This window comes from Vombatus ursinus, unplaced genomic scaffold, assembly GCF_900497805.2.
Source record: "Vombatus ursinus unplaced genomic scaffold, bare-nosed wombat genome assembly UNPS02015255.1, whole genome shotgun sequence".
Taxonomy (NCBI): domain Eukaryota; kingdom Metazoa; phylum Chordata; class Mammalia; order Diprotodontia; family Vombatidae; genus Vombatus; species Vombatus ursinus.
Window position 1 is genome coordinate 13,133,195 of NW_020955033.1, and position 19,040 is coordinate 13,152,234.

Sequence of the window (19,040 nt, forward strand, 5' to 3'; positions counted from 1 at the left end):
AATTCTACTCATTTAATTTGAATTTAACATGCACTTAGTATGCACTAGGCATCAGGGTTATAAAACCAAATATGAACACTAAAATTGATTTCTAGTCCTTTTCAAGTGACTTGCTGATCCTAAGAGAAATGGGGTCCTCCATTTTTCTTAAGGAAATGTCATATTCTCATCAATGAAGCCACATTTAAGATCTAAGCAGTTGAGGAAGTGTTTATCTGTTAAGGTCTTTAAACAAAAGCTCAGGCATGAAAGCAAAATAGGTGCCCCCTGAAAGAATCCAGTCAAGGTCCTAAGGCTAGTCTTACAGAAAACTCATTATAATATGTGTGCATATTTCCATGCTTGGTAACAGGGAAAATTACGACCACTTTAAGGCAGTGGCAGGAACATATCAGAAATTCTGCAGATAAGGCCCAAAGATGAGATCAGAGACTGATTTGCATACTGTTTACAACTAAACAGCAGGCCTTAAAGGGCTTCTCCAAAAGAACTCATTAAGGATAGTAATCAACAAATTATTGAGCTTCTAATGTGAGCATCACATTGTATTAGGCAAATACTCTCCTCAAGCCCCAGACATCTTGCTTAAGGATAATTTCTTCATATAAAAGTGGCTAATTGAGAGTGAGTGAGAGAGAGAGAGACAGAGAGAGAGAGAAAGAGAAGGACAGTTGTTTGGGTTTGTTTTTTTAGCTAAATCCAACAGCATGGAAGCATTACAGCTATCAACTTCTTCCCTTAAGGAAAAAAAGAAATTATCTTTCCAACTTCTTTTAAAGAAGGTTATACAAGTTCTGCCATTTTTGTCTCTAGACAAGTTTCAATGAACACTATTAGAATAGAAGGGGGAAAAGTTTTTAATTGAAAAATAAATCAATACATCTCAAATAAAACAGTGTGTTTTACAACATACAAAGTAACTGGTGGAAGAGAATGGTTTCCCTAAGTGGTATGGTGAAATTTAAGCATTTCAAATTTGAGCATGAACCCCCCACCCAAGTTTCATTCTGAACTTGTATTGTAAACCCATTAGCCTTAGTCCTTCCTTAATTCATTAGCAAATGGAAGACATTCTGAAATTATCATTTCTGATTGCTTCAGTCCCTTTATTCCCAGTCTTAGAATTTGTATTCCATACCCTTTGTACCTGAATAAACCTCCGAGGGTAGTAATGTTATTAGCTCTGTATTCTCAAATAGGAACATAAAACATTAACATTGTATTTATGTAAAGTCTTATAGATATAAAAAGAGACAGTCACCTCAAACATTACAGACATTTAACTTAGTCACAAACTAAACAGGCTTCAAAAGGCAATTCTATCAAATGAACTACCAGCCAACTTATACACCATAGCCAGTTGGCCTTTAAAGTTCCCCAAGTCTCAAAATACTATGATATATTTAAATTATTCAACTATTGAACTTATTGCTTCAAACTGGAAAAGAAAATTAGGTCAAAGTTTTTTTTGAAAAGTTTTAATTGTAATTCTAAGGGCATGTAAGCAAAATGATAATGTTCAAGTATGTAGTTAACTTTCACTCTTTGGAATGACAGAACAGAGGCTATGCTCATTTACGTGTATGGCTTCCTATGTGATTATTGCGGACACCCATTGATTAAGTTACTCTTGTTTGACTTAAAAATTTTTTTTTTTTTTTACAAAATACCACTTCCAAAATTAACATCTTTATTAAATCAGTTAAGAAATGTTCACTGTAGAAAAGTTAACATTGAGGGTTTTAACAAAACCAAAATAGACTTTTTTTACACAATATGTATATTAGCAGCAAACTACTTTTGAGGTTTCCATTTTCTGCTGTTTTTAAGATAGCGTAAACAGTATACATTAGCATGGAATGTCAGAGTCCACTCTTTATCCTAATTCTATGATTTAGGCCTTCCAGTGCAAGGTAATTTATGATGCATGTGTAAACACTCCCACCACAAGTGAAAACAAAAAAATGCAAAAGATAATCCTGTCACTACAAAGTCCTGAGACAGACTTTCTGACTTAAGAATTTATTGTCGTTGCTTTAGTCTAACTTTCTTTTGACATAAACCATGAGTGCTCCACATGCATGTAAACTGACCCCCTCCTCCCCGTCTCCCACAAAAAAAGTATTAGCAGCCAACTGGACAACCTGGCATTTGGTTTCTGAGTGGGTTTTTGGAAATGATGGTGACTATACATATTTAACTAATCCAATAAAAACCCTTTGACCTCCATATTGCTTTTCCATTTTTTTTTCATATCTAGCAGATAAACGGTGCATGTATATCACCCGCAAAAGTGCCAAAAAATATATAGCATACACCTTAGCCTTTATGAATAAAAGAAAATTTCTTATATACATAGAAGAGGATATACCTCATTTAAATACCTGTTTATCAGCATGTAATACCACCAATTCAAAAGGAAAAAAAAAACGTTCTATTAAACTCACTTGCTGTCATAACTACTTAGAATCACTACTACTAAAATTCTGGGACCAAGGGTTGCTCAAGTAACTGTTTCTTCAGTGTTAATGGTCAATGACAGTCAAAGATTTTTAACTGTCCCATTTTTAACTGTCTTCCACAGAAATAAAACAAATTTTCCTTTGATAATAGCATATAATTTCTTCCCAATGACAAAAAGGAAGTTACATAGCTATGCAACACTCCACATTTTTAACATAAGGAAACGGAATGGCAACATTCACCTTCCTTTCTTTAAGTATTAATATTACTAAAGAAATCTCACTACTCTTCAAAATACTAAATTCTATAAATACAATTTTAAGATTAATTTTTCAGCTACAAATCACATGAAAAGATGACTTTCCATTTAATTCTCAAAATTTCCATTTTGATAGTAGTAATAACTGGCTCAGATTTATAAGGGTTTAATCCATTTAAAAAAAAATTTGCTACTATTATTTACTGCACAATGAATAAAGTGGGAAAACTGCATCAAATTAAAAATTGAGAAATGAGAAATTCAAGAAAGCTTAACATAGAAAAGAATAAGGTACAACATTTACATCAGCAGACTCCATTTTTCACCATCACCAAAGTTCCTCTCTATGCTTTTTAAGTAATACTATAACCTCCATTTTTCAAGGATGAAAAGACAATGTTTTTAAAAGTCTATCCTTGTTTTACAATAAAAACAAAAGAGTAGACTGAATTCCTTTTTATTAATATACACATCAGGTTACTGAACATGAATTCACGTAGCTTTTCCCTCAAAGATGGCACTTGCAGATAGAAGATGCAGATGACTACAACCTTCAGAAGTTTACTTGATAAGATTCTTCAACAGCAGTTTGATATTGTGTTTCCTCATCTAACTGAAGATTCTAAAGGAAAAAAGAAAAATCGGGGATTAAAATAAGAGAAGTACCATTTAGGGATATTCAACTATTTCAATCCTTTTGTATAAGGATTTTTAATGCTAGTCAAAGCCAGCTAAATAAATTAGTATTTAGCTTTGATGGAAGAGGGCAAATATTATCTTCCACAAATAAAATTATATTTGATTCATTACTCCAGTCTTTATTTTCTATTCTATATCAATGAATTTTAGCCATTATCTTCTACATAAAATTAATATCAAATTGCACCAGTAAAATACCCAATATTTGCAAAACTGAAATTTACATTCTTTAAAAAAAAAGGCATTTTAGCTTTTAAATAATCATTTCTAGTGTAAAAAAAATTATTTAACTCCAATTAAGTTTCTATCACACAGCAACGAGAATATTACTGATGGAGCCTAAATGCAGATCAAAGGATACTTTTTAAATTTTATTTTTCTTGGGCCTTTTTGGTCTGTGTTTTCTTTTGCAACATGGATTATTATGGAAATGTTTTGTTTGCATGACTGCACAAGTCTAAGCTATATCTAACTGCTAGCTGTCTCAGATAGGGAGGGTAGAATATGGAACTCAAAATGTTAAAAAAAAAAATTAAAAATTGTCTTTACATGTAATTTGAAAAATATATAAAAATATAAATGAAATATAAAAATTTTGTATTAAAAAAGAAATAAGAATGTTTATTTTTGAAGCTGGGAAAGTTTGAAATTTTTTTAAACTTTCATAACTAAACAGTAAACAGACTTGGTGATTATAAAATTTCACTGTTATTTCTGCTACTTTTTCAGATAAGTAAAAGTAAATTCTAGTTTTGCCACATGTAGCTTTAAGTGTTTCAGCTATCGGGGTTATGTATACCATTACATTTCTATTATCTGGAAAGATAACATTTGAAATATAATAAAAAGTTAATAATCAGCTAACATTTATTAAGTGCCTATTACGTGCCAAGTACTCAACTAAGCCCTGGGGATACAAAGAAAGGCAAAAAAATAAAGAAAATAAAAACTTGCCCAAGAAGCTTACAGTCTGGAAAAAACTAACCAGGAAGATTTTTAACAAAATTGCTTACTTTGAAGTGCTAACTTATCAGATATCATCTTCAGAATCATACCACCTTGAGAAGACTTGCATTTATATATATGGTAGAACACTTATCTGTTAATCTTTAATTATCTTTATATTATACTAAATACCTGTTTTGTCAAATGGGCAATAATTCAATAGAAAAACAGATGATGGCCTTTAAAAGTTGGTTAACTTTATATATTGAGTATTTATTAAGTACTAGTAATAGCTTTTTATACTTTTAGATAATTGAAAATTTATTTAATAGAAAAGCTGACGGTAGCTTAAAAGGTCATATCTGATAGATTTAGTGACACCTACACAAAGCCATATAAGAGCAATGGCATTTTGAACGGGTTTTTTGTTTTTAAATTTTATTTATTTATTTATTTATTTATTCATTTAGTTTTAGTTTTCGACATTCACTTTCATAAGATTTTGACTTCTTAATTTTCCCCCTCCCTCTCATCCCCAAGACGGCATGTAATCTGATATAGGCTAGACATGTGCAAACATGTAAAACATATTTCCATATTAATCATGTTGTAAAGAAGAATCAGAACCAAAGTGAAAACCCACAAGAAAGAAAAAACATATATTGGGGAAAAAAAAAAAAAAGAATAGTATGCTTCAATCTGCATTCAGACTCTGTAGTTCTTTTTCTGGATGTAGATGGCATTTTCCATCTTTAGTCTTGGAATTGTCATAGATCACCGCATTGCTCAGAAGAGTTAATTCTATCAAAGCTGGTCATTGCACAATGTTGCTGTTACTGTGTACAATATTCTCCTGGTTCTGCTCACATCACTCCGCATCAGTCACATAAGTCTTCCTACGTGTTTCTGAAATCTGCCTGTTCATCATTTCTTATGGAACAATAATATTCCATTGCATTCATATACCACAACTTTTCTTAAAAGACCATGGTGGAGTGAGAAAAGCTCTGATTTTGGAGGTGGAAGTCCAGAGTTCTATTCCTAACTCTATTTACTACCTGTGTGGCTTTGGCAAGTTCTTTCACTTTTCAGTGTCAGCATCTTCATGTACAAAACTGAGAGGCCTAGATAAATAATCTCTAAACTCCCTCCCTTCTAGCTACAATTTTATGATACTATGAATTATTCAATTTTAAATAGCAAATAAATCCTTATTCTTAAGATAATACTAGTTAGCTAGATTCTTTGTGAAAACTATCTTCCATCTTCAAAAAGTCTTCTTCTAGGGACAGCTAGGTGGTGTAGTGTATAGAGCTCCAGCCTTAGAGTCAGGAGGACCCAAGTTCAAATCTGGCCTCAGACACTTGACAGGGTCACTGTGTGACCCTGGGCAAGTCATTTAACCCCAACTGCCTCACCAAACATAAATACATAAATAAAATTAAAAGTCTTCTTCATCTTACCTTGACATCCTTTCAAAATCCTCTATTTCAAGCTCCCATAGTACAGTGGAAAGAGCATCAGTTCAGGGGACTTCAGTTCAAATCACATCTCTTATATTTACTACAACCTATATGACAGCAGACAAGTCAGATCTCCAGACCTTGGTTTGCTCATCTGTAGCTGAAGGGGATGGTCAAGACAACTTCTGAGGTCCTTTCCAAATGTAAGCCTATGGTTCTTTGATCCTTTTGTTGCCCTTCTCTGAATGTCTCCCGCCACTTCACTGCCACTTACACACACTTATCAAACCCCCTGCAATCTGGTTCGTGATCCTCAACCACTCTACTCAAACTATTCTCTCTCTAAGGTTATCAGTAATATAAACTGCTAAAAATCTAATGTCCTTTTCCTCAGTCCTCATTCTTCTTGATCACTTTGCAGCTTCAGTCACTACTATGCTACCTCATCCCTCCTAATTATCATTCTTCACTGACTTCCACAGCATTGACAGAGCTGGTTTTCCTCCTGTCTAGCCACTCTTTAGTTTTATTTGCTGTTTCATCATCCATCCATCTCCCATACATTGTATAAGTATCCACACCAAGGATCTTTTGGGGCCTCTGTTATCCCTCAAATGATATCATCAGCTCTCATGGTTTTAAATCTACATATTCAACCTCTACATCTCTTACAAAAAGAAGTCAAGTCCCACATAGTCAAGTGCCTGCTGGACATTTCCACATGGGTACCTACAATGGCAGCTCAAACTCAACACATATAAAACTAAACTCATCAGCTTTCTCCCTAATTTCACCCCGCCTCAAACATCTACTTCTGTCAAGGACACAACTAACTTCTTAGTCACCAGGTTCAGAACTTTGGAGTCACAGAAATACAAAGAATGAGAAATGACCTTAAAGATCACCTAATTGTCATTATGGAGATGAGGAAAATAAGGCCCAGAAAAGAAAACTGAGATAACACAAGTAGTATAAGTAGAGTCACGAACTTAAGTCTTCACACATCATAATCAGTGCTTTTTAACTTAACCTTGATTCTTCCCTTTCTCCCTCACCCCTATATCCAATCAGTTGTCAAGACCTACCAATTCGCCAGCAAACATCTCTCACATTCATTTTGTGTACATGGTTACTATCTTAATTTAAGAACAGCTTCATCTTTCACCTGGACTAATGTACCAGCTAGTTTGGTCTTTCTGTTCCTAGTCTCTCTCCTCTTTGATCAATTCTTCATAGTTGTGAAAATATTCTGAGGCAGGTCATCATGTCATAACACAGCTCAAAAAAACTTGGTGTTAACAAAATCAACGCAATCAAAATTAGAAGGAAAGCAGAAAGCTGAGGAATTTTTTTTTTTTTACAAAAAGTATCTCAACTCATTTCTCAAGAGAACTGAGTCAAATTTATAAAAATACAAGTCATTTCCCAACTGATATATGGTCAAAGGATACAAACGGGCAATTTTGAGATGAAGAAACCAAAATTGTCTATAGTCATATAAAAATGCTCTAAATCACTATTAAGTAGAGAAACGCAAATTAAAACAACTCAGGCACCATCTCACACCTATCAGATTGGCTAATGTGACAGAAAAGGAAAATGATAAATATTGGAGGGGATGTGGGGAAACTAGGACACTAACGCATGGTTGGTGGAGTTGTGAATTGATCCAACCATTCTGGAGAGCAATTTGGAATTATGACCAAAGGACAATCAAACTGTGCATATTCTTTGATCCAGCAATACCAATAAGGCCTATATCCCAAAAGGATCCAAAAAAGGGTAGGTAAGGGGGTTGGGAGGGGAGGGTGGAGAAAGGAGGAAGGACTCATTTGTACCAAAATCTTATCTTTATAGCAGCTCTTTTTTGTGGTGGCAAAGAACTGGAAACTGAAGGGATGTCCATCAAATGCGGAATGCCTGAACAAGTTATGCTTTATGATTGTGATGGAATACTGTTGTGCTAAAAGAAATGATGACCAGAATACTCTAAGAAAACTTGGAAAGACTTACATGAACAGACGCAGAGTGAAGTGAGCAGAACCAGGAGAACACTGTACACATTAACAGCAACATTTTATGATGATCAACTGTGAATGACTTGGCCATTCTCAGCAATATAATTATCCAAGACAAGTTCTTATGATAAAAAGTACTATCCACCTCCAAGAAAGCACTGATGGCATCCGAATGCAGATCAAAGCATACTGCTTTTCACTTAATTTTTTTTTCCCCGAGTTGGGTTGGGTTTTTTTTTAGTCCCTGTTTTCTTTCACAACATGACTAATAATGGAAATGTTTTGTATGATTGAACATATAATAACCTATATCAAAAACTGCTCGCCATCTCAGGGAGGGTGAAGGGGAGAGAGGGAGGAAGAGCATTTGGAACTCAAAATTTTTAAAAAACAAAACTGTTTTTACATATAATTAAGGAATAAAAAAAACAATTAAAAACAACAACTTTGTGTGGCCCCTTACTGCCTGTAAGGTAAAAGAAAAATTCCTCAGTCTGGAATTTAAGGCTCTCCATAATCTAGCTCACACTTATCTTTCCAGCCATAATTCATACTACTGCACAACCACCATCACCCATACACATACACACTAGTTGTTCCTTGAATTCAACATTTCTTCTACCTTCTCACATTTCTACCACGTCACCGTCTTCTTCCTCCCCCATAATACTATGTACCTTTCTTCAGAGATCAGTTGTCACTTCCCCCATGAAGTCTCCCCCAACCAGTTCTTAATGTTATCCTCAAAGAACCTTGTATTTGTTTGTGTAACATGTTCTAAACCTAATAGTAGATTATAGGCTCCTTGAGGACCAGAGACTGTCTAATTTTAGCTTAATACTCCAAATGTCTCAAACAGTATCTGTTTCTTACTGAATAAATGTTGAGGGTGAATAAAATGCCTGATGAATAGAAATGAATTAATCTTGATTAATCTTATAATCCTTTTAAAAAGGATTATAATTTCCATTTACTATTTATATGAATAAATGAAAACTGCACTGCATTAATTTTTACAGGATTTCAAACTGCAATGGACCTAAATGAAAAATCTTTTTCAAATCAATTTTATAAATAAGAAAACTGAGGTCTAGACAGGGTTCTATGATTTGCTCATGAAGGTAGTTAAATAACAAAGTAAAAATTCAAACCTAAGTCTTCTCACTATAAATCCATTCTTTCCACCACAGTAACATCAAATCGAGATGATTACCACATAGTTCTATTTTTAACCACACCACCCCACAAAATTTTACTGGTTTTTAAAAAGTAGACAAAAATTTGCTATTCTAAAGATCCATTGTACACTTCAAAAGAAATATTGTTTATATCACATACAATTAAAGAATTAATAATCAACTGCTAATCCTTTATAAATTAGCAGAGGTACTAGCTGGACTGTGGCCATTTTGAAGGCTGTTAAATTGAAAAATCTTTTGTATTTAGCAGAATAAATGTCACCTAACTTCTCTAAAAATATTCATTTGTCACATTTTAATTATGGTATCAAATTTTAATTTGGAGAATTATTAATTACTATTAACTGCATAACAAGAGGAGAAAATTTTACTCAAGATATATATCTGCTCTTCTATAATACTTAGACATTTCAGTCCTCACCAAAATTAAAGCCGAGCCTCCTTTAAGAGACATTTGTCTTAGGCATACAGATAAGCTTTTCACTTTAGAAAGTACACTATATATATAGGATTACTAGACTTGAAAAAAGAGTATCTACAGAATTTGTTAATCAATTGCATATTTAAATTCTGAAGGCCAAGATCTTTCTTGATAAAAAAGAGTAATTTTCCACCAATTTATAGACAACTTTTACATCTAACATGATATAATCACCAGCTGTAAAAGTAGGTGAAAGCTAGGGCTATCACTTTCTAGATGAGGTTTATTTTTAAAAGTCAAAATAAGGGCTCCACTACCATCACTGTGTCACAACAGCCTTACTCAAAATACATAATTTACATAGAAAATTAATAGATTCATCTGATTTTCATACTTTTGAAGAAAACACTTACCACAAATTCTCCATAATCAAACTGATGTCTTTGATTTAGATGGCTAACAAAATTTCTAGTAATCTGGCTAGGATCTCCCCATGGAAGAGACACACAAATAGGACACGTCTAAAAGAGAAATATATAATAGAATTAAATCCAATCATGAAAGTGAATACTCACACACTGTTAAGTTAACAAAGATATTGTACTGTCCATTTACCTGACACCTGACTGACAATGCTAAAACAGAGTAATGGTTTTTACATCCAACTTCCATTGGCTCATTTCCCAACCACCCATTTTATACCTTCTACTTTAGTGCAATCAGAATCTGAGTTGAAAAAGATGTCAGGAGTCATCATCTATCCTAACACCTACTTAGAACTGGAACCACTTCTTTTATAACATCCCCACGAAAAGAATTATCCTACAGTAGATCACCTCCAGTGAATAGCACTAACCAATAAATCAAACAATGAATCAATCAACAAGTATTTATTAAGTCCCTACTACATGCCATGCACAATACTGAATCATTTACTGTTTATGTGCCAGGGATGTAAGTTGAGGAAAAAAATGTTTTTAAAGGAATAATCCCTACTCACAAGAAGTTTATATTCTAACGGGGGAGATTTGTACATATCAAAATATAGAGTGTCCCAAAAGTTTCAAGCTACTAAAGCTTGAAACTGCATTAAGACTTTTGGCACACTCTGTATATAACTTATCATTAAGAAATACATGGCAAGATTTGGCAACTAATTGGATTTGTGGGTTGAGGAAGGTTGAGGAGGTCAAGATAATGCCAAGGTCACAAACTCAGGAAACTAGCATTTAGCACAGTGCCTGATACATAGGCCCTTAATAAGTTGCTTATTTCCTTCCTTCTTACTAGAAAAATGACAGTGATTTTGACAGAAATAATAACTATTATTTACACAGCTCTTTAAGGTCTGTAAAGAGCTTTAAATATACTAACTCGTGATCTACATGACAATCTAGGGACAGGCTATTATTATCCCCATTTTACAATGAGGAAACTTAGGCAGACCAAAGTGACTTGCCCAGGGTCGTAACAGCTAGTGTCTAAGGTTAGATTTGAACTCAGGTCTTCCTGATTCCAGGTTCAGTATTCCATCCATCACGCAACATAGCTACAAAGAAAATGGCAAGCCTCAGGGATGTGTTAGCCAAAATCCAGAGCGTTTCCATGTCAAAGTAAGAAAACTGCACGCCACCAGAAATAAAAAGTAGCAAAGAACCACAGTCAGGCTATCCCACAAGACCTAGCAGCATCTACTATAAACAAAAGGCATTCTTGGAATAAAATATAGCAAGAAGCAAAATAGATAGACTTACTTAATTATAACCACAAAAAATATGTCCCACAAAGCTGAATTCTTAAACGAAAAAAAAAAAAAAAAGGGAAGATAGACCTTTAAGGGAACACATAACTTTCAAGAATTCCGAATTAAAAAGTAAGAGCTAAATAGAAAATTTGAACCTAGAAAGAAATGTATTTGAACAACTGGAAGGAGATACAGAATGATTAAATGCTAACATTCTAATACAGAGAGGAAAACAAATGTCCTTTCAGAATATTAGTATCTTCAAAGGGCACTGAGGGAGTTAAATAAGACAATGAGAAAATCTGTGGGTGGACTAGCTCTATGCTGTTAAGTTTTAAGAAGAGGAAAAAAGGGGAAGATTAAAAATGATACATTAGTGTAAGAAGGAGGAAGAAGTGGGTGGAACCTAGTATTTCTCATAAAGGGAGTGGGAAAGAAGAATATGCAAACACAGAAAAAATGAGAGGGGTAACCTCACTCTTATCTAAATTTGATAAGCTGAATACACACACAGAGAATCTGATGAAGAAAAGCAACAAACTCAAAAAGAAAATAGGCAAAGCCCTTTAGAAGGGTAAATAGGATAATACTGGGGAAGGAATAACTTTAAGCTAAACAAACTTCAGCTTGAGAGTAGATATTGAAGAGGGAATTAAAAAGGAAAAAAAAATTTGCAAGAACCAGTAATCAAGGTCTAGGCAAAAGGAAGAGAAGGACAATCACATAGACGAAAATTGCTTCAGTTATAAATTATTGTTAATCAAACTCCTCTTTTCCACCCCTTTTTAAAATTTTTATAATTTTTTCCAATCACATATAAAAACAATTTTTAACATTAGTTGGCTTTTATTTTGAGTTCTAAATTGAATTTTCTCCCTCCCCTCCATTCTCTCTAAGAAGCAACTTGACATAGATTATACAGGTGCAGTCACAAAAAACCTATTTCTATATTAGGCATATTACGAAAGCAGATTAAAAAAAAGTATGCTTCAATCTGCATTCAGACTCCATCACTTCGTTCTCTAGAGATAGACGGCATTTTTCGTCACAAGTCCTTGGAATTGTCTTGGAATATAATTATATTGATGAGAATGGTTAAGTCATTCACAGCTGATCATCATAAAATGTTGCTGTTAATGTGTATCACGTTCTCCTGGTTCTGGCTCACTTCACTCTGCATCTGTTCATGTAAGTCTTTCCAAGTTTTTCTTGGAGCATTCTGGTCATCATTTCTTTTAGCAAACAGTATTTCATCACAATCATAAAGTACAACTTGTTCAACAATTCCCCATTTGATAGATATCTCCTCAATTTCCAATTCTTTGCCATCCCAAAAAGAGCTACTATAAATATTTTTGTACACACAGGTCCTTTTCCTTAATTTTTTTAAATCTCTTTAGGACACAGACTTAGTAGTGATATTGCTGGGTCAAGGGGTACTGGGGTACTTAAGCGGGGAAAAGTGCTAAGAGAGAAAACAGCAAGTGGAAAATATCTTTACAACAGGTTCTTCTGACAAAACATTTGATACCCAAAATGGAAATGGATTCAAAATATTTAAAAACAAGAGCCATTCCCCAACAGAGAAACAGTCGAAAGATATGAACAGGCAGTTCTCAAATGATGAAAGAGCCACCAACAGCCATATGAAAAAGTGCTCCAAGTCACTAATAATAATTCTCCGGTTCCATCTCACCCCACAACACTGACAAAAATAACAAAAAACAAAAATTACAAGTGCTGAAACTGGCACATTAATGAAACACTGGTGGAGTTATGAACTGGTCCAACCATTCTGGAAAGCAATCTCAATCAACCAATAAACATTTATTAAATGTCTACTATGTACCAGGCACTGTGCTAAGCATTAGATACAAAAAAGAAGCAAAAGACAGCTCCTGCCTTCATTGGGCTTACAATCCAACGGGGGAGACAACATACAAACACATACAAAGTAAGCTATAAGCATGATAAATATGAAATAATTAAAAGAGGGAAAGCACTATAATTAAGAGGGGTTAAAGGGAAAGCTATCCTGTAGAAGGCAGGATTTTAATTGGAACTGAAAAGGAAGCTAAGGACTATACCCCAAAATTCCCTACATTCTCCATAGCATTTGCTCTAATATTACTATTACTAGACTTAGATAACCCAAAGAGATAATTTAAAAAAAAGACTTCTGTACAATAAAAAAGACTCTTATGTACAATATTTATAGTAGCACTTTTTATGATGCCCTTTCCCCCAACGAAACAAATGGGAAACAGCTAAGTCAATTATCATAGCTGAACATAATAAAACATTGCTGCACCATAAGAAGTAACACAAAGAGATGATTTCAGAGTCTTGAGAAGCCTTATACGAATTTATGTTCCAATGACCAACAATGATTCCAGAGGAATGATGATGAAGCATGCTAGCCAACCTCCTGGCAAAAGGGTGATGGACTCAAGAGTACAGAATGGGATATACATTTTTGGACATGGCCAACGTGGGAATTGGTTTTGCTTGAGTAAGCATATTTATTACAAAATGCTTCGTAAATTAGAAAAATAAAACTGAGTAGCAAAAAAACCTCCAACCTCTGCCGCTCTACCACTGCCTCAATATTCATTCAACATATATTTATTACTATTTGCAATTCAGTTGTCCTAGGGAAAATGCTAAAAAATAAGACATCTTCAAGGAGCTTAGTATAGTAGGGATGATCATAAAATATCCATAAATATAATTAAGAAAAGGAATAAGTACATTTGAAGAATACAAAATTCTGTGAGATCGTAACAATTTTAAAAGTTGAATAGGAACAGAGGCAAGAATTAGAAAAAATTTAGAATCATATACTTCTAGGTTAAAAGGGATCATTTTACTTCAACTGCAGATTCTAATAAAATGAGTACATATCAAATACAACATATATTCATTTATATAACATCATTATTATGAGGCTGGTTTTACTTTGAAAGCATGACCACTGGAACTACAATTACGCACAGCAAACTGAAGAGCGTTGGATTTGGAGTCAAACAATCTGGACTCAAATCCAGAGTAGCTCTATTCAGTCAAGGTCACCAACATGTTTTTAAGTCACCCAGATTTGCAACCTCAGTCTTAACTCCCCATTCATTTATATCACAATTGTCCAAATCTTGTCACCTCTACCTCCACAACACTTCTCCTATACATTAACTTCTTTCCATTCACATAGCCACCCAACCTAGTTTAGGCTCTCATTGCCTCTTGCCTGCAAATACTGCAATGGCCTTCTATTCGTTCTGCAGTCCTCATGTCTTCTACCCACCCCAATCCATCCTTTATATAGCCAAATTTTACTAAAGCACGGCTCTATTTGTTATTCCCACACATAAATACTTCATCTCTTGTCTCCTTGCTTTTACAATGATTGCTGCCCCCATGACTGGGATGCATTCCCTCCTTACCTCCACCTCTTAGAATCACTGGATTATTTCAAGACTAAACTTAAGGGACAACTTCTGGAGGAGACATTTTCTGTTCCACCGAGCTATCAATGACTACCTTAAGGCTACTTTGTAACTATCTTGAATATACACACATGTTTTCTCCACTGTCAAGATTATAAGTTCCTGGAGGGCAGGGATTATTATTTCCCTTATGCTTTATATGATAAAAGCTTGTTGACTGAGTGGCAAAAGATCTAGATACAAAACAGGTTAGAGCTAGACCACAAAAGTCCTAGAATGTCATTTTAAGGGATTTTGTTCTGAAGATGATTGGGAACCGTGGAGGAACCTGAATAATTGAGTGATCAGTGAATTAGGAAGATACATTTGGCAGCTGTGGATAGAATGAACTAGAGGACAGAGATAGTAGAAGTAGGGAGGCCTGGTGTGCCAAACTCTGATTAATAGCATTAACTAGGGTGATGGCAGTGAGAATGGTAAGGACGATAAGTACCTCTGTTACTTCTGCCTTCTCCTTGATAGCACCACCCTATTCTACTGTATCCCCAAAATAGTTCCCATTTTATAATAGCAATGAATAAGGTCAGATAGACCTTTAAAACCTCTGAAGCAGGAATATTGCTTTACCTAATTTTTTTAAATTAATTTTAACCATTTAGTAATATTATTTTAAGATTACAAGCATAGTTTTAAGAAAAAGATAAAAATTTAACTATGTTTTGAAAAACAGTTTTATGGCACTGTATCTAAATGTGTCTGTGTATAAAAGATAAAATCCACAATGATGTATACAAGTGAAGTAAATGACTCTTTATTATTCTTGTTGTAAACTTTTAAGAATTAATTAAGACTTACACTGCCTCAACCATACTTACCACAGGGACTATCTGAAAGAGGTGACTATTATTACAATGATCCAGTAAACGCTGTCTTGTAAAGTTTGCTTCTTGACACAAGGGACACTTAAATGTGGGATGCCCAGTAGAACTGCAAGACAATAATACGAAGAAACTGAACATGTAATGATAATAACCAAGAAACTTAGTCCTAGAGAAAGGTTAAGAAAATGTACTTCCTCCATTTTTTACAAAGGTAGGGGACAATTAGTGTGAAATATCGCATTCACTGCCACACTAACTTGATATGTTGGTTGGGTTTGTTGAACTTAATTTATCTTTCTTTTTTATTCCAAGAAATCAAGGAATGGTTTATTGAGTGGAGAAGTAGGGAGGGATATATTTGGAAATGATGGTGATATAAGAACAAAAGATACCAATATTTTTCTTTTAAAAGACAACAATGTTAAATTTAGATTCATTCAAAATACCAAGAAATACATTAATGGATCCTTCTATTTTATATTGTAATACTGCTTTGGCTATAGTTAGCCATTTTATCATAGTTGCATGACTTTTCTGACATTTAAATTTAGAATGCTCTGAATAAAAGCTTTCCCCCATTCTGTTCAAAACTACACTGAAAGTTAGTAGGGATATTAATTTTCCCAAGAAAAAGTTCAATGCTGGCAACTCTATAATAAACTTCTGTGCTGTCTCAACTGGTTAGCATGGATACTAAATTGTCCAAGGGATGAAAAAAAAAACTGTTTTAAAATGTTAACAATATTTTGTACCTATCATCAACCACACTGTCAAAAGTCAATTCTCCTGCAATCTTATACTGTCACCTCCCTCTCACTGACAATTTATACAACCTATCTACTAATATATGGTTCAAACTAAGTATTCCTATATATGTCACTGACAAGAGGAATCAAAAATCTTAAAAGCTAAGTTTTCAAGGTAAAATAATTACTCTGAATATTTCAGGTAAACTATGGCCTAGAAATTTTAATCCAATCAAAAATATTATGGTTATTTAGTAAAAATAGATACCACTTGTTAAAAAATCAGTTTTTTAAAAAATTACCTTGCATCTCCTTGATAGGTCTCTGTATTATCAGACGTAGATGTCTCACTCCTATTACTTAAGAAAGGTATAGGAGAAAATTAAGTATAAAATTGTCATAAGTGGTTCAAATTAAAATCCCAAAGTACAGGAAAACCTCATCATTTGGATTTACTGAGTGGAAGAGCCTGAATGAGAATGGAAACTTTGGACTTTAGAATATTTATGAAGAAACAGTTTAGCGTTTTTTGGGGTTTTTTTAGGCAATTGAGGTTAAATGACTTGCCCAGGGTCACAGCTAGTAAGTGTCAAGTGTTTGGTCTGAGGCCGCATTTCAACTCAGGTCCTCCTGACTTCAGGGCCAGTGCTCTATCCACTGCACCACCTAGCTGCCCCAGTTCAGCATTTTTTAAAAGCAGTTTTATATTACTTTAAAACGCATTCATCAACTTGAACCAACAAGAAAGATAGCAAAGGCCTTTTGCCACTTGCTTTAAAAAAATATATCATTGGAGTGGGAGGAATGGCTCATTTATGCTTATAGTTAAAAATACAAAAATATTCTTTCAACAGAAATATCTTAAAAGTACTGGTTCACGATGAAATCAGATATTTGTTTGATGTTTAAAAATCAGGTGTCCATTCCCACTTCTCAAAACAAAATATTATGCCTTTTTTCCTCTGAAAGCTGAGGAAAATAAAACTTTGGGAACGCCAACTTTAGCAACCTGTAGGTAAGATTTAAAGTGCTTTTATGGAAATGTATACTTTTTCTTCTTATCTCATTCAATTTGTTTGTAAGTTCTCATTTCTCTCCATTCTCATTTCCATTAGCTCATCCAAGTCTTCATTACCTCATGCCTGGACCAAAATAACTGTTTAACTGGGCTTCCTTACAAATGTCTTACATACGACTGCCAGAATAATCTTCCTAAAAACACAACTTTCCATCAGGTCATTCCTTCCACTCCAAAACCCAAAATGGCAGCTTACATATTGACAGTACTTTATAACAACCTTATGAATTAGGTAATGCAAGTATTATTATCCACATTTTACAGAGGAGGAAAATAAAGCTGGGGTTAAGTGACTTGTCCATGGTCACATGGCTCATAAAATTCTAGAGTCAAAGTTTGAACACATATCTTCTGACTTCAACTTATGTGCTCTTTCTACAACATGTATAAATAAGTATAAACTTTTGCTCTTTGCTATCCAAAGGCTCTTCCTCTCCATGATACGGCCTCCCTTTCCGGAATTTACCTCCAACAACTCCCCCAACATAGTTTTTGCTCTGGTTGAGTCAGTCTCCTGCTGTACCTCAAACACTCTATATTCATTTCCTATCCTTCAAGACCCATCTCAAGTTCTACCTCCTTCATGAAGCTTTCAACGATTAGGTTGACCAACAATGATTTGTTTAAGAAAATCATACGAACTTCTGAGCATGAGATGCCCTTCCTCAGACCACATGCAGCCTCCCTTTGAACTTCTTCGGTACAGAAGTACATAATGTACTTACTGGGAAAAACAAAATCAGGAAATAGACAGAACTTGAGGAAGGTCTTGAAGAATTGTTAAAATCTGAATAGGTAGAATAGCAAAGAGGCTATTATATTTGGGGAGGGGGGCAAAGGGGAAAGGAAGTAAGCATATGGAAAGGGAAAGAGGAAATGAGATATGGAATGTTTGTAGAACAAAGAGAAAAGACTGACTTGAACACAGTAGAGAATATGGCAGGGAGTTAGCGATAGGAGATAAGAATAGGGAAAGAGAAGGGCAGTTAGATGGTGCAGTAGATAGAGCACCAGCCCTGGAGTCAGGAGGACCTGAGTTCAAATGTGGCCTCAGACACATAACACTCACTAGCTGTGTGACTCTGGGCAAGTCACATAACCTCGACTGCCTCGCCGCCCAAAAAAATAGGAAAATGGGGTCAATTAATGGAGAAACTTCAAATGGCTGGAAGTTTACACTTATTTTTTTATTCATGGGCACTTGAACCAAAGTCAGAAGACATACATTCAACCATGAGCAAGTCATTTAACTGGGCAACCTCAATTTCCTCATCTGTAAAAAGTAGATAATAAGACTTATACCACCTACAGTGTAAGGTTGCTGTGAGGAAAGCATTTTAAAAACTATAAAGTACCTAAGTTCTATTTTATATTATAATTATGTGCAAGTGTAATATCCTCCTACTGGATTATAAACTCAAGGACAGGGACTAGATCTCATGGAATCTCTGCATCTAGCAGACAGATACCGTTGAACTGAATCTTTCCTCTGCTTGACTATTTATAATGCAAGGTGGCCACTACATGCTGGGCTCCTGGTAATATTTAATTGATCAACGAACATTTACTAAATACAAGACATTATGCTGGGAACTAGGAATGTAAAGGGAAAACAACACAATATGCCATGATATATACTTCTCTAATTATTTTACCCATGTAACTCATCTCCCTCACAAAA

General features: G+C 34.4%; 1 protein-coding gene across 4 annotated transcripts in view; it reads right to left on the bottom strand.

The window, feature by feature from the left end:
* Positions 1 to 839: 839 nt before the first annotated feature.
* LOC114031857 (E3 ubiquitin-protein ligase RNF138) overlaps positions 840 to 19,040 on the bottom strand; it is a 48,016-nt gene continuing 29,815 nt past the window's right edge. The window contains exons 4-7 of one of the 4 annotated variants that reach the window (XM_027847030.1): positions 16,584 to 16,640; positions 15,530 to 15,641; positions 9,881 to 9,988; positions 840 to 3,344 (exon numbers count right to left, since the gene is read on the bottom strand). In XM_027847030.1, the coding sequence (XP_027702831.1) occupies positions 3,276 to 3,344; positions 9,881 to 9,988; positions 15,530 to 15,641; positions 16,584 to 16,640 (346 nt within the window). In that variant the 3' untranslated portion in view covers positions 840 to 3,275. Of the gene's footprint in view, positions 3,345 to 5,825; positions 5,937 to 9,880; positions 9,989 to 15,529; positions 15,642 to 16,583; positions 16,641 to 19,040 lie in introns of those variants that run through there. The other 3 variants (XM_027847031.1, XM_027847032.1, XM_027847033.1) reach the window with 3 other exon arrangements.